Genomic DNA, 16,317 nt, shown 5'->3' on the forward strand with positions numbered 1-16,317 from the left:
TGAACTGTGTAAGTAATTCAAAAATATTATACTGCCCCATAGACGTAAATAATAATATTGCATCAACAGATGAGTATGGGTGGAAATATTTTACTGTCTGCGGTGCAAATGTTACTCTATTCATTGTTATGGTTATGGTTTCATTCAGTTCCACTTTCAGATTGCAGATTGACATTGCCATCAGTAAAAACACATAAACTGAGTTGTATATAGTCGTTAAATTGGGCTACAAGCACACCAATAAGGGCTGACACACACCTCAAGGTGGGAAAATGAGAACAGAAGTCATGCTGTTGTCGTAATAGTGTATTTGCATGCATGTAAACTAGCCACATTACTAGGGGGACGAACTGCCCGGGGGCCAGCTGAGTGCAGGAGCAGGTCAGCCATATGAGTCAGCCGTCTCCACTTCCTGACCGGACTGGATTGGTTGCTATCAGGAAGATTTGGGCACTTCATCTGCATCCCGGTGGAGGAAACGGCACTAAAGACAACCGTCTGACTCTGGCACAGATGCGGCCCAGATCCAGTCCAGCAGACCTGTTCCAGAGCCAGCGGCCATTTGGGAGATATGGTGGTTAGAGGGTGATATTTTCATTTATCAGATTCCCCAACACCAGGCAGGGCCATTCACACTTCGCACTGGGTGAGGAGGAGTGGCTAATGTCCTCCACTACCTTTGCATTTAAAAATAAAATAAACACTATGCTAATGCTATCACTTTAAACGTCTGTCGGGGAGGCTTCAGTCTCTGTGTAGCGTCCATGGCCGCCAGAGCGCTGGTTGCCATGGCAACACTCTGACCAGGACCCCCACATTCACTCGGCCTTCTTAAAAACCTGCTTGGCGGTCACCCCCTCTGCTCTTAGCTCCTAGAGAGAGAGAACAAGAGAGTAAAAGTAGGATAGAAGGAATAAGTGAAAAGAGAGTAAAAGTAGGATAGAAGGAATAAGTGAAAAGAGAGTAAAAGTAGGATAGAAGGAATAAGTGAAAAGAGAGTAAAAGTAGGATAGAAGGAATAAGTGAAAAGAGAGTAAAAGTAGGATAGAAGGAATAAGTGAAAAGAGAAGAAAGGAATGTGATGATTAGAAATGTTGATAATGATCATATTTGCAGGTGGAAAAATGAAAATCTCTTTCTCTCTCTCTCTCTCACACACACACACACACACACACACACACACACACACACACACACACACACACACACACACACACACACACACACACACACAGAGAGAGAGAGATAGAGAGTGCTTGCTGTTTTCATTAAGTCCCTACCACATCCCTCCCCACTTACCGGTAATCTGTTCTTTCCTCTACTAGCCACTCTCCCACTCACCACACCACTCACTGCAGAGACAAAACTCATCTCAGCCGGCTCTAGGACAGCTACCCCTCCTCTTCTCCCCCTCCCCCCTCCTTTCCTCTTCCCTCCTCTCCCCCCTCCCCTCCTCTTCTCTTCCCTCCTCTCCCCCCTCCCCTCCTCTTCTCTTCCCTCCTCTCCCCCCTCCCCTCCCCTCCTCTTCTCTTCCCTCCTCTGCCCCCTCCCCTCCTCTTCTCTTCCCTCCTCTCCCCCCTCCCCTCCCCTCCCCTCCTCTTCTCTTCCCTCCTCTCCCCCCTCCCCTCCCCTCCCCTCCTCTTCTCTTCCCTCCTCTGCCCCCTCCCCTCCTCTTCTCTTTCCTCCTCTCCCCCCTCCCCTCCCCTCCTCCTCTCCCCCCTCCTGTCCTCTCCTCTTCCCCTTTTCTCTTCAGGGAGTTTCCCATAGCCTTCTCTCTTTCCCCCTCTCCCCACTCCCATATTCCTCTATCTCTCTATCTCTCTTTCCTTTCTTCATCCCTCCGTTCAGCTCTTACCAGGTGCAGATTGTTTCCCTCCATCCAGTGTGTCCAGCCTCGGCCTTGCTTTTCACCCGCCTGGACGCACACTAGCTTATCCCCCTGCCAGTCGATTGTCGTCTGCAAACACACATGTGCGAACACACACACACACACACACACACACACACACACACACACACAACGTGAAAAAAGTAAAATCCATGTGAACAGCACTTTATATTATATGCTATTACTAATATATTTTTAGCTTTAACTATGCAAAGCCTTATCTGCAGACATTGAAACTCTTCAGTTGATTTAAACTCCATACTTTGAATTATAGAACCACCAACCAATTATGTTATAATAAATCTCTCGCTCTTTCTTGGCACACACACACACACACACACATTCCTTTTAGTTCTTTTCACAGCAGGAGTGCTGTATTAACGTTCCAGCACCACAGGCAGAATGGTTTCTCAAAGGGGTGAAATTAGTTACACTGACAAGATACAATCACACACACAGACAATCTCACTCACCTTCTCTCTCTCTTTGTCTCTCTCTCACACACAATCTCTCTCTCTCTCTCTCTCACTCTCACACACACAGACAAAAATGGGAGTGGAGGGGCTTACATATTATTCAATCCCTTGGGTTGGTTGCCCAATGTTAAACTATAAGGGACTATATAAAAAAATTATTATGCTCAGGGAATATAAGGACACACACACACACACACACACACACACACACACACACACCTGGCACTTGCGTCCATCGACGGCCCCCAGGTCCTCAGTGAACTCCTTGCCCAGGTAGAAGTCCATGTCAAAGTTCTTGAAGGTGGTGATGGTTTTGATAGCCATGTGTCCTGTACTGGGCTCGTGCTGGATCTGTTTGGTGGGCTTCAGCATACACACCACCTTCCGCAGGGCAAAGTTCACATCTGGAGCAGACAACACACAGTGGAGGTCATCACTGTGTGTGTGTGTGTGTGTGTGTGTGTGTGTGTGTGTGTGTGTGTGTGTGTGTGTGTGTGTGTGTTTATGCAACATGACGTAAAGAAAGAAAGAGAGAATGGTGATGGAGAATAGCTCAGTTCATAATGATCATAGAAAATGTATGTGTGTTTGAGACACAATGTGTGTGGTGATGAAAGAAAGCTTTTGTGTGTGTGTGTGTGTGTGAGTGTGTGTGTGTGTGTGTAAGGAACAGAGATGGAGACAAGGGCTCAAAGGCAAAAATAATTGGTTGTGTGTGATAATGAGAGACTGAAAGTGTGTGTTTGTATGTCTGTGTGTGTGTGTGTGTGAGTGAGTGTGAGAGAGAGAGAGAGAGAGAGTGTGTGTGTGTGTGTGTGTGTGTGTGAGAGAGAGAGAGTGGGAGATTTAATCTACATTAACACCTCTCTTCAGATCCTCTGCCATTTTGTTAATGAAAAATCCATCCACATTTCCCACTCCCCGAGTCTAACCTCCCTCTATACGACGGAGTCAAGAGTACACGATAAACCATTCATCTGTTCAGGACACGTCAAGCAGAGTATCTGAAGAAAGGTGTTAATGTAGATGTAGATTCACTCTGTCACCGCACCACTCTCACTCACTCACTCTCTATCTCTCTCTCTCTCTCTCTCACACACACACACACACACACACACACACACACACTTCAGTTTGTTCCATCACCATTACATTACATTACATATATTAATTTAGCTGATGGTTATGTCCAAAGGCACTTACAAAAGCAGAGGAATAACAATCAAGGTACAGTGCAATAGAACCCATTAGTGTAACATGAAATATGACAATGCCACACCACATCCCATCCCGACCATCTTGCCTATTCCAAAATACACTGATGGTCTATTTTAATGTCAAAAACCAAGAGTATGTTGAAGGATTATAATACTGGTGACTGGGCAGAATATGTCCCATATCCTTATCTGTCAGGCAAAACATATCCTCACCTACCACATCTGTCTCTAATGGCAAACTTCTGATATGTTTTTGCATGATGGTAGCTTAATGAAATACAAATACGGAGCATGATGCATAGTCTGACTACATGCAACAATCATCTGTGTTGGATTATTGTGCAAGACATGTCTGCGAATGAATGTACTGTAGGAGTGACGTGGTTAGGCAGATTCACCGAGCAAAGATGAGCTCATTGACTGGAAGTGGAAATCGCCCTTATCATATAACATGGGATGGGACATGAGGTAAAAGAAATGTAAAAGAATGTAAAATGTAAAATGTAAAAGAATATAAAAGTAGAAAAGAAGTTTACCTAGAGCTGCGAGGTAACCGTCCATATTCTCTTGAGATACCATGTGGTAAGTCCCCGTGAGGTTGGCTTTGGACATGTTGATACAGTTGGTGTGTTTCTCTCTCAGACGAACGGCGTAAACGTTTCTACCTGTTGCACTGACACCCGACCTTTCCTTTTGTTATCCTTACTCTGGATCTGCAATCTCCGTTTCCGCCAGGAAACTACTACCGCATTTTATATTAAAATGAGACGCACCGCACGAAACCGCCTTTGTATCTTACAAGGAAAAGTTGCTTCACGATGCAAAGTTTTCCCAAGCAGTGCCTCAAACCAAATGAATCGTTGTACTCTGCACTCAGCCGACAACCCAGAGTGTTCGTTAAAGTAACGTCCCCAAACGTCTTAAGTTACCCAGTCCTCCAAATCAGTTTAACCCCTCCCTGTCATTGCACGGTGGAACTCTGTGTTGGCAGGAGAGTGAAAAAACTGGATAATCCGTTCTGTTCGGGCAGGCTTCCAAAAGAACCAGATGAATATCAATCTCAGCCTCCCTCCCCCTTCTCTCTCCACCCTCCCTCTCAGAGAGTGATGTAGACTTTGTTCCGTGCCCAAATGGTGAGGGGGAGGCAGGGAGGAAAGGTCGTTCATCTACAAAGGTCTTTCACACTGCTATGTTGCGCTTATTCGGGTCAGCGAAATGGGGGTCGACTGAAGCGATGTCCTAAACATATGGCCTCATTGCGAAAACATTTTCTGACAGCCAGTTACCCTCCCATCATCACCCAGTTATTTGAAGTTAGGGGACATAGGTTACGCCTACAGCCTAAACCAGCTAAAACGTGGTTTGACATTCACGGTTATGTAAAATATGGAAAAGAACTTGCCAGATGTGATCAGAACTAGCTGCCTCTGGTTGATGACATATGGACAATAGATTACATGAAACATTTGTTTATTTTTCTGCTTTAAATCAGTATTACAAGGATTTTTCATTGATCAATTGCATCGCCAGAGCACACACAATGTATATTCTTTTACAAAAAGCCATGAAAAGGTGAAAAGCAAAACAAAATATTGAAATATCTATAAATTAATTCACAATGAAATTGTGTGTACCATAATTTCCCACACTAATAGGGGCTGAGACAGCTCTTGCCCAGATGTGGCGGACATTCAGCCTGGACATCCCAATTGTCCTGCAACCTGAAACCTGGAGTCGCTTTCCCACTCTAAACTTGGCTATTGGCAGGATATTCATGTAATGACAGATTTCTGCCTCAAACCTTTGGAAACTTTTTAGACACTGTCGTTGTCGTCATCATCATTATCATCATCATCATTATCAGTCCAATTGATTAGTACATTTTTGTACATTTTTTCTTTCTCGTTTTTTTTTATCTTTTTCTCACTGATCCGCTCTTCTTTTCTTCGGATTTCTGCTTCTTGACATCTTTCTTGCCCTTTGCCCCAAGGTTCTCATAAACTTCTTCTTTACTCCTGACAAAATAAAGTAACAGTTAGTTTGCTGAATGTCAAATTATAGAACAAATGGCACAGCAGAGATAACCATTATCAAGCTATTATCAAACAGACAGCTTGATTGATTTCAGAATGACCTTAACTCTCATGTGACAGTTTGGTTGCAGCCGTGGGAAATGCCAGCTGTCATTTCACTCTGCCTTTGAAATGAAATGGCATCATGAAAGCCATTTGATGCAGTAAGATGTTTCAAAAGAAGTGTGTGTGTGTGTGTGTGTGTGTGTGTGTGTGTGTGTGTGTGTGTGTGTGTGTGTGTGCACTACCTCTGGGGGATATGGGAAGAGAGACAGTATACCTTCTTTCTGTGTTCCTACCTGTATTCTTAACATTGTCAGAGATATCGCTCTGCAGAATATTCCTCTCAAAAGCTAGCTAGGCAGAGGCAAGCAGGTTTTCTTCTAGAAAATTACAGTAAGACTGTTGGGCCCACAGCACAGGCTACTTATGGTATTTCTCAATTACATGTTGCATAATTTCACCATTTGGAGCTATTCATCTGAATCCACATTTAACAAATTCAGTGCAACACCACATCTTGACCTCTGGTGTTACAAACTGTTAAGAGGGACTGTGATTTTTGGGGGGAAGGCAAAAGCCAGTTACAGATGTGTATGTGTGTGTGTGTGTGTGTGTGTGTATGGGTGTGGGTGTGTGTGTGTGTGTGTGTGTGTGTGTGTGTGTGTGTTGCCTGGACTCACTTGGAGACCTTCCGGCTGGCCTTGGCGTGCTGCTGGGGCTTTAGGTTTCCATACTCCGTTTCTGTCTCCTGTGAAGACACACACACACACACACACACACACACACACACACACACACACACACACACACACACACACACACACACACACACACACACACAGATGAGATTGAGGGAAGAATACTCATTCACACTCACTTTCTGATAAGTACTAAGAATGTGGCTAGTGAAGAAGGATCTCATTTAACAAAAGAGTGAAAGTCTAACACACTGAGATGCCCATCTACACCCATCTACAGTGGCACAGGAGGGCCAAAAAGAAAGATATAAAACACAAAAGCGATACGCTGAAATTGATTTTCTGGTAGCAGGATTTCCTGGAGAAAAGCTGCTGTCAGCCATGGCAAATCATGGACACTCTCTCACACTCTTTCTCAACATCCCTCTCTCTCTCTCCATTCATGGCTGATAAGGTGAGACTCATGTCCCTTTCCAGGTAACCATCTACATTTGCCAACAGGCCATAGGCAACAGAAGTAACGACTTATACACTTAAACGAATACACTTATACACTTAAACGAATACACTTATACACTTAAACGAATATGTTGGAAACAACACAAACTGTGTTGTCCCTATCTAGACACAGAGATGTGTTAAAACAACGCATGTACGGAATAACAAAAGCAATGTCTTGGAAAGAACACAAACTGTTTGGGGGGAGAGGTTGATAAATGGAAAAGTGACTCTCAATTTCTGAGAAGTGTTATCAATTTCTGAACTTTACCCTAACAAGTGACCAGGATCCACAGACAGTTCAGTGGGGAAAAATCCTGCCACCTGCACCTCTGCTGGTCAGGCTTATGTGGATTATCCAAATTTGCTGGTCAAAGTTCTCCAAATTGCACTCTGGGGCAAAGCAGATCTGAGAACCAGTACTCTGCACATGCACGCGAGTGTTCCTTTGTGGTGTCAAATTGAAGTTAAATAATACAAACTCAAAAGAAGTCCGCACACCGTGGATGTATACTGCAGATGATGGCTTTAATGCACTCTGGAGCATTGGTTAGTGAAGCAAGCAAGTAAGTTAACATCCTCTGGCTGTTGTCCAGCCTTTATACCCCTTCAAGTCATCCCAGACAAGACACACTCTGACTTTCCCACCACCTGTGTTTACAGATAGCTGACCAAGTTACATATGGTACTCCACATTTGCCCTCTCATCCTGTTATTCATACATTCTTTAGGTTTTGCTTACATTTTCTGGCACCAACCCTTATTTATGACATTTTCTACCGGGTCTGCTCTTCCCACACTTAAACCAGTCTTCCTTTCCCACACACTGAACATACTACAGAATTCAGTTTCACAAAACAATGATATTACACGGAATAAAGATACTACATAAAAGATATATAAAAGATATATAAACTAAAGGATATATTTCCATAAAACCCACGACACCTTCACAGCAGGGAAGGCTCCAGCTCCGCAGCCTGAAGCAGCCTGCTCTGAGGTGTGCACCTTCCCAGCCCCCTCCCCCTGCCAATCAACACCCCCCGCTCAGGCTCAGTAGAGCCCGCCTCCACCGTCAAAGCCGATTTCTTTTACCCCCCGCCCCCTGTCCCTTTTGTTTCATGTGTGTTCCCACTCCCTAATACTCACCTCCTTGCCCTCCCCCCCCCCCCCAAACTCACTCCCCATGGCCCAAAACACCTCTGCCTGTCAAGTCTCATCTGGGAGACCTTTTGACAAACCCCCAACACAGCCATTCTGCAGTCTCACCACTTCCCCAATTACTAAGAGGCATTATTGAGCTTTGTGCAAAACTAGCAAGATAACTAGCTAGCGGATGTGCCTAACATATGTTTTGTGATGAAAGCTAGCTAGTTGGCTAACAGCTGTATTTTGCCAATGTAGATTATATTCAATGAGCTTGTGTTATGAAAGCTGGCTTTCATTTTTTGCAGGTATTTAGTGACTTGCTTGTGGAAGCAGCTTTGTTGGTTTGCCACAGCTGAACAGGTGAACAGCCCAGTGTTGCTCACCTGGCAGGCCTGCATCTTGGTCTTGGTGGCCTCGATGTAGTGGCTCACAGCCAGGTAGATGAACTTGTACTGGGCCTCAGTCTGCACCATGCCTGATCGCTGCTCACGCACCATCTGGATACACTTCTGGATGTCGATGTCACAATCCAGCCCTGCCACACAAACACACACCCCACACGCATGTACACACACACACACAAACACACACAAACACCACATACCGACACACACATACATGCACAGACACAGACACAGACACAGACACAGACACAGACACAGACACAGACACAGACACAGACAGACACACACACACACACACACACACACACACACACACACACACACACACACACACACATACACAGAGTATGTTATACTGCACTACATAATGCACTCAAGCCTGTTATGTCAATACACTTAGTGATCTTTTAATGACTGGCCCTCCAGATGTTTAGCAGAGATCCATTAATAATTAATGTCCATAATGTTTGCCTTCAACAGTAAGCTGCCCCGTACCAGTCAGAAGCCCTCTGTGCTGCAGGAGGCCTATGGGAATGCTTACCTTTAGTGTCTATGATATCAATCAATATGTCGATTACTATGATGGTGCCAGTGCGCCCAATGCCAGCACTAAAGAGAGAAAACACACACACACACACATACTGCTTTTAATGACTGAAACAGCACAGTAACTTTTATTTTACACCTGCTTTTAATTTTACGACTCATTGCTTTTCATATGGTTCATTAAGGCAGTGTCACTACAGCACATACTGTAAGCGGTGGCTGAGGTCATCTAAAGGAGAGAGAGAGAGTGAACCATCATGCCACTATTCCTCTGAGACCCATGTTGCATCAGAATCTACAGTAATGTGGTGCTTTTGGGTGATTTTAAAGGGACACCAGGCAAGCCTGATGCTTTTTCTCTACGAAACTCCCCCTCGCTGTGTCTGAAGCTCTTTTCCTTTTTTTTGCATCTTCCTTCAAGGATTATCGTTGCTTCTTCGCCGACTCTGCCATTATACACACGTTTGCAACAATCGCTAGCGTTTCGTTAGCCTGCCTCTGTGCTGTGGGTGCAGGATGTAAACTGACCCTGTTTCGGTCGGCGGGTACGATACACTGAACTTGCAAGCGGGACATTCTTCCTACAGGCAGTAGGGGCGGACAAGAGAGTCTTCATTCGCCCTGTAATGAGTCATTTAACCATATACCGACTTGCGAAGATGAGTAATAAAACGTTGCCTGGTGTCCCTTTAAGTAGGAAAATCAAGCTCATTCGTTTCAGTGGCCTTTTTTTCTTCCTCATAACTACGTAGCTGTTGCATGCTGTTCTGTTCTCTGTTGTATTCTGTTCTCTGTGACCGGCCCTCATCCTTAGAGGAGAGAAGAGGAGGCCGTGTGAGCTGGGGGATAAGCCCGCGAGGGCTCCGAACTGAAGGACAATGACCTCTACTGTGAGACAGCCATGACTAAATACCTCGCTCCTTCATGAAAGTCTAAAACATTCCCCTGGCAAGATGGCCTTGTCATCCACCGATGGGCCGTGCACTGGGTCTCATGCAGGTTATATGGGTGTATAAGTAGGCCAGTGTGGGGCCTAAGAAGACAGATTGTTGCCAGTAATACCTGCATAGCTATGTAAAGTGGCTGTCATGACTTTAACAGTGTCTCTCCAGTGCCCTTAGTGTGCGTGTCTGTGTGTGTGAGAGTGTGTGTGTGTGTGTGTGTGTGTGTGTGTCTGTGTGTGTGTGTGTGTGTGTGTGCGTGTGCGTGCGTGCGTGCGTGTTCTTCTCTGTCAGCCTCTGCGAAGTCTTGCAGGCGGTCATTCATTTTCGATATCAGTGGATCGCATATTCCGCTAAAGTCAACAGTTTCCACAACAAGTGAAAGCCATGCGAAGAGGAAGCAGAGTGAAGTGGTGTGTGTTGTAAGTAATGTTAGTGCCTGTGCGTATTGACTGCTACCTATAAGTGCTGTAGTACTGGGCTGTGCAGTGGGGAGGAAAACCTTTCTTCCTCAGCCCCCCCCTCCCTGGACATCTCAATAGTCTTAACGTCCACAGACTAGTCCCTCAAATCCCCTTCAAATCCCCACATTCACCAAGAGTGTTAATTTCCATGCAATATTCTGGTCTTCTGGTCTTTGCATGCATTCACTAAGAGTATTAATATCCATGAAATGTTTTCTAAATTTTCACATAATCAGCATTTACCAAGAGTCTTAATCTTCCTTGATTGCTCGCTAGTAGTACAAATATTCAGGGGTGCAGTGGTAAAAAAAAAGGTGGGTAAACTATGAATTCTGTGATCACAGTAAGGTGGACCATGACATTGGCTACTGGATTAGAACGATTCAGAAAGTGTTCGATAACGTCAGAGGTTATTGCCCAATTCTTGTACCACTGTTGGAGTGTTGACTGTGCGTTCTCTGGAGCCTTCTGAGAAGAAGGTGGGTAAAATTGATAAATAATACTATGGAAGTCACACAGTTGAATAAGTCCATAAGTGTATCACTGCCCATAAGTCCTAAGTGTATCAAATGAGCCTATCACAATAAAGAAAGTATGTTAGAAAATGAAAATAAATAAATATAGCCTAGTTAGTCTAGAGGAGTATGACAGTCACCTCAAAAAGAGTATTGAGATATAAACTACCAAATGAAAGAGAGAGATACAGTAGAAAGGTTATACTGTACAGGTGCACAGTGTCAAACTGGAACTGTCTGAAGATAATATGAAAGCAAAGAAAAAATCTATGAATAGTCTATATTAATCACCATGGAGTTAAGATAGGATATACTAGCTTGTGTAGCACTGGTAACAATAGGAGACTATTGAAAGTTACATTTGTGTAAACTCTAGTGGACAACCATGGGCCTGGCATTGGGGCAGATCTGTGTGTACCTGCAGTGGACAACCACGGGCGGCCCAGCGTTGGGCCAAATCTGTGTGTAAACTCTAGTGGACAACCACGGTCCCGGCGTTGGGGCAAATCTGTGTGTAAACTCTAGTGGACAACCACGGGCCCAGCATTGGGGCAAATCTGTGTGTAAACTCTAGTGGACAACCACGGTCCCGGCGTTGGGGCAAATCTGTGTGTAAACTCTAGTGGACAACCACGGGCGGCCCAGCGTTGGGGCAAATCTGTGTGTAAACTCTAGTGGACAACCACGGGCGGCCCAGCGTTGGGGCAAATCTGTGTGTAAACTCTAGTGGACAACCACGGTCCCGGCGTTGGGGCAAATCTGTGTGTAAACTCTAGTGGACAACCACGGCCCCGGCGTTGTGGCAAATCTGTGTGTAAACTCTAGTGGACAACCACGGGCGGCCCAGCGTTGGGGCAGATCTGTGTATAAACTCTAGTGGACAACCACGTGCGGTCCAGCGTTGGGGCAGATCTGTGTGTACCTGCAGTGAACGATCATTGGTCCAGCGCCGGGGAAGTCGCTCTGTTTGCCGTTGACCTGTGTGAGGAAGCTGAGCACGCCTCCTGGCTCCTGGGGCACCCCGTGGTCTGGCCAGCTCAGGTACTGGTACTGCCAGATGGTCCGCGCGTGCTCCGACTGGACAGAGCAGGACGCAGATAAAAAACCTTTCAGAATAGACCCTTTCAAGAGAGTTCCATTATCAGCATCATAGTTGGCCCCACAAGACTTCCTTTTTAACATTCCATATGTTATCTTAATGCAGAGGAAGTAGATTGGGGCCCAAATAGAACGTTCAAGCATTGTTTTTGTTTTTATTGTTGAAAGGTTCTATAGCGACTCCTCCTCCTGGACTGTGACAGTTCAACTGACAATGACTAGCAGTGATACGTCTACAAGGTTAAATTCTACAGCTTCTGATGATAATTGATGTTTTATTAGCTTACAAGAGGAAAACAAAACAGTACTTCAACACAGGATTTTTATTCAACACAAAATCTATCAATTTACAAGCCCATTTTTTTTTTCATATCTGTTTAGGAAAGAAGAGAAAAATGTGATCAATATGAGTGAATTATTGAGGAAGATGATCACCAGAAATGAAATGAAATTAATCAATATAATTGCTATTCACTTTAAGAACTGATATTGATTATGTCATATTAATGGCCCTAACTGGATATGGTCATCTATCTCCAGGCCTTTGTGAATATGGTCATTATGGCTCTGGCGTATCCTGGCATAAGAAGGAGGAGGAGGAGGTCAAAGCCAAGGCAGAGCAGGCAGACCAGGGGGACATGGATTACAATTACTGAGTAAAGAACGTGGTGGATAGACAGCAGCCACTGTTTTACACGTGCTGTGATTTATGAAGCATCATCCGGAATGAGCACATGTCTATTTTAATGGTGTTTGACAGAAACATTTCACACATACACACACACACACACACACACACACAGACAGACCATGATGCTTTCAGGAGACACACCATGCTTCCGCAGCAATGATCATGACCATACTGAAATATGATATGGTATGATATTATATCTGATATGATATGATGTGATATAGGATATGAGATGATTTTATGTAATATTATGCTAGCACAATAAAGAGCAGCTGTCCAGAGTAATGACCTGTGTGTGCTGCTGAGTAAAGCAGTGGGCATGAGAGCATTCCTGCTGTAAGGCTGCCTCAGCTGAGAAGCTTATTGTAAATCTCTCTGAGGGGAGCAGAGTAGCAGCAGAGACTTCACTAACATACACCACTGGATTATCTCTCTCTCTCTCTCTCTCTCTCTGCATGTGTGTTTTATAAATGTTTTGTTTCAAGGTGCCACAAGTTGCATGTGTATGTATTTAGCCGTGTGTGTGTGTGTGTGTCTCTCTCTCTGTCAATATGAGTGTGTGTGTGTGTGTGTGTGTGTGTGTGTGTGTGTGTGTCTCTGTCTGTTTGTCTGTGTGTGTGTGTGTGTGTGTGTGTGTGTGTGTGTGTGTGTGTGTGTGTGTGTGTGTGTGTGTGTGTGTGAGTGAGTGAGTGAGAGAGAGAGAGAGAGAGAGAGAGAGAGAGAAGAAGGGGGGGTGGGTATGTGTGCTGTGCAGAGACATAGCCTAGCTTACCCCGTCCCGAGGTGCAATTTCTATGACGCGGATCTTGTAGTCGGTGGCGTCTCTCTCTGAGATGGACGTCAATAGGTACGCCCCAGCCTCCTTGCTGGTCCCATTGTCAGGCCAGTAGGGAACACACTTGTTCTGTAAGGGGAGGTCAGCACACAGCAACTGCAGTAGCCTGTATACACTTATGTGCAGTGTTTTGCAGTTGCTTTAGCAACACTGATAAATAATGCCAGAGATCGTAAAGACTTTTGAAGACTTTCGTAAAGAGTTTGAATCTGAGTATTATATATCCAGACCAAGTTATATCAGTTTGAAAACAGCAGCCATGTTTAATTTCATAGCCATATAGTAATTATTTAGCCTGGGTGCCAGCCGAACTTAGTCCCGCCCACAACATTTGAGGTCGGGAAGTTCGGTCTGGCATTGCTCCGTTGTGGAGCAACTATGTTCGCCCCAAATCTGGCGGATAAATCAAATCGGGCTTTACGATGATGGACAATGAGGTTTTATCACTGAAAACCATTATTTCTGAAAACTTTGGCCAAAGTTGAGATGTGGGAAAACTCATGGTTTCACTTTCATCAAGGGAAAACAACGTGTTGCATTGTGACGTGTTGTTCCCTCGTTCGTTTGAAATCTCTGATTGACCACCTGTTCGAGGGACATAATTACGTCCCAATGGAGCAGTATCAGACTCATATTCTGACTAGAATTGAGTATGGCTACGTCAGGCTAGTAATTATTATATTTTGGGACGTTTCTGAACAAGTAATCTGGCCCATGTGTGATTTCACTCAAGCACACTTACCCGTCCCTTCTCAACCTCCCTGGTTGTCATGACGATGACCCGTGAGTTCTCCTGCCACACCATCTGCCAGAAGTCGTTGACGGTGGTGAGCAGGCACCCCTGGCAAGCGATGTAGGCCTTCTGATCTCCAGGCTCATGCAGTTTGTTCTATCCACATGCAGAAGCAAAGGCAGACAGCAGCATCAGCTCATGTTAGTATTTAAGCAAAACATGAGTAGTACTGTGTTCAATGTGACCATTACATAGTTGGCATTGAGGTAATCTGTGTGTGTGTGCGTGTGTGAGTGCATGTATGGTAGTGTGTAGACTGACCAGTACATAATTGGCGTTGATGTAATCCGAGCCCACGATGTTGGGGTCACCTGTTTGTAAAATCACCCGGGTCTCATCGACTGTGTATGTGTGTGTGTGGGGGGGGGGGATGAATATGTGTGTGTGTGTGCATGTATGTGTTATTTGTATGTGTGCGTGTATGTGTGTGTTTGTGTGGGATGTGGGAAGCAGACAAAACAAGAGAGATTCAGATTAGTGACTTTAGACTAATACATGTGATGTCAAATGTCAAAAACAGCACTAAAGGAACGCAGGAAGACGGCAAGCATCAGCACTCACAGGGGAGGATGTTCTTGTAGCGGTTCTTGCTCTTGTTCTCCGGTCTCATCCCCTCATCACGGCTCCTCTTGGCCTTGGCCTCCAGCTTCTGCAGGGCCTGGGGCAGGAAGAGAGACATAGGGAGACATAAAGAGAAATACATACTGTATTCAGGAGAAACAGATAGAGAGAGGGATGAACTGAAGATGTTGCTAAATAAAGAGAAAAAATGGCTATGTCACAGGTGTGAAACAGAGAGAGAGAGAGAGAGAGAGAGAGAGAGAGAGAGAGAGAGAGAGAGAGAGAGAGAGAGAGAGAGAGATGTGTATGTGGTTTTCTAGGCCAGGCTTGGGGAATGGCGCACCGGCATGTGAAACCTACGTCAAACTCTTCCCAGAATCCCGCTTTGATCTTCTTGTCTGCGCCAGCATCCTGGGACTCCCCTTCAGCCGTCACCTCCAGCAGCCTCACTCTGTTGTCGATGTTGGCTGCGTTCACTCTGGTGGAGTAGTAGGGCTGGTTCACGGAGAGACACAGAGGAGAGAGGACAGATCAAACCTTTTTACAAACATGTATTTAAAAACATCAATCAATCATTCAATCATCAATAATCTGAATATACATAGACAGACAGACAGACAGACAGACAGACAGACAGACAGAAATGTCCAGACAGAGGAAATACCCAAGGGTATCCTTGTTAGTCTGAGGTTACTATGGCTAAGGTTATGACAGTACACTGAGGATCATGGGTAATCAGGGACTCACCTGTCTGAGGTGTACCCAGGCTCCTGACACCTCCTCAATGCCCTTCTTCTTGAAGTGTTCCACCAGGTCAGTCAGAGAGTCAAACATGTCCGTGCCACCTACTGTGTACCGGTCATTCTGAACACATGGAGGCCAAGATGGAGGAAACATTTTCAGTGGACACAAAGAATGACAAAGGCAACCTTTAACAATTTGGCATTAAAAGGTGCCCTCCTTAAATCTGTATTAATCATACAAATGTAATGTTAATTCTGTGTCTTTCTGTGAACTTTAGCACAATCTCTTACACGAGTAATTTAGTATCACCCTTTACATAAAATAACACCATAACTAATACCCACTATGCTAACAGTGGAAGTCACTATTTCATTCATATGACATAACAAATGCAATGATAAACTGATAAACATATATCAGTATTATTTTTCCATACATCCAATACATCAAACAACAGACAAACAACTGCGGCTCGTTTGTTGACATGTTGTGTTTGTGTATACACTTGCTTTACATCATGCGCGTGTGATTATTGTGAATTGGATTATTGGTTCATAACAGTGAACTTTAGACTCCTCGCCTGATACGACCTACTTACGCAGCAGAAGATATACACCTAATCTTTTGACCCTAAATTCCTAAGCAATACAATAGACCGCATTCAGGTCCAGTACCCTTACAGCTGGGATTGACAAAGGCAGAAAATCTGAAGAACAATCTGGCT

At 44.7% G+C, this 16,317-nt stretch overlaps 2 protein-coding genes across 8 annotated transcripts in view; both read right to left on the reverse strand.

Annotated features, from left to right (window-relative positions):
- Positions 1-291: 291 nt before the first annotated feature.
- On the reverse strand, positions 292-4,610 carry rbp5 (retinol binding protein 1a, cellular). The gene is made up of 4 exons (XM_076280104.1): positions 4,118-4,610; positions 2,584-2,768; positions 1,856-1,957; positions 292-872 (listed from the first exon to the last, which is right to left on the reverse strand). The coding sequence occupies exons 1-4, from the start codon at positions 4,191-4,193 to the stop codon at positions 819-821; spliced, it is 417 nt and encodes a 138-aa protein (XP_076136219.1). The 5' UTR covers positions 4,194-4,610; the 3' UTR covers positions 292-818.
- A 424-nt stretch (positions 4,611-5,034) lies between these two features.
- The window catches only part of ptpn6 (protein tyrosine phosphatase non-receptor type 6), a 31,968-nt gene continuing 20,685 nt past the window's right edge, over positions 5,035-16,317 (reverse strand). For all 7 annotated transcript variants that reach the window (XM_076280108.1, XM_076280111.1, XM_076280106.1 and 4 more), the window contains 11 exons: positions 15,597-15,713; positions 15,210-15,344; positions 14,850-14,946; positions 14,550-14,629; positions 14,238-14,384; positions 13,433-13,564; positions 11,794-11,948; positions 8,947-9,014; positions 8,385-8,536; positions 6,337-6,404; positions 5,035-5,596 (listed from right to left, as the gene is read on the reverse strand). In XM_076280108.1, coding sequence (XP_076136223.1) covers positions 5,494-5,596; positions 6,337-6,404; positions 8,385-8,536; positions 8,947-9,014; positions 11,794-11,948; positions 13,433-13,564; positions 14,238-14,384; positions 14,550-14,629; positions 14,850-14,946; positions 15,210-15,344; positions 15,597-15,713 — 1,254 coding nt within the window. In that variant the 3' untranslated portion in view covers positions 5,035-5,493. The remainder of the gene's footprint in view (positions 5,597-6,336; positions 6,405-8,384; positions 8,537-8,946; positions 9,015-11,793; positions 11,949-13,432; positions 13,565-14,237; positions 14,385-14,549; positions 14,630-14,849; positions 14,947-15,209; positions 15,345-15,596; positions 15,714-16,317) is intronic.

This window comes from Alosa pseudoharengus, unplaced genomic scaffold (assembly GCF_046254945.1).
Source record: "Alosa pseudoharengus isolate Yale_2024_CS ecotype anadromous, Long Island Sound unplaced genomic scaffold, YU_APseudo_1.1 YU_APseudo_1.1_scf_12, whole genome shotgun sequence".
NCBI classification, from domain to species: domain Eukaryota; kingdom Metazoa; phylum Chordata; class Actinopteri; order Clupeiformes; family Clupeidae; genus Alosa; species Alosa pseudoharengus.

Coding starts and splice junctions, on each gene's coding strand:
- rbp5 (XM_076280104.1), bottom strand. CDS start 4,193: ATGTCCAAAGCCAACCTCACGGGGACTTACCACATGGTATCTCAAGAG. Junction 2,769..4,117: donor CGGTTACCTCGCAGCTCTAG/GTAAACTTCTTT, acceptor TGTCTGCTCCAG/ATGTGAACTTTGCCCTGCGG. Junction 873..1,855: donor AGGGAAACAATCTGCACCTG/GTAAGAGCTGAA, acceptor CTCTCTCTCTAG/GAGCTAAGAGCAGAGGGGGT.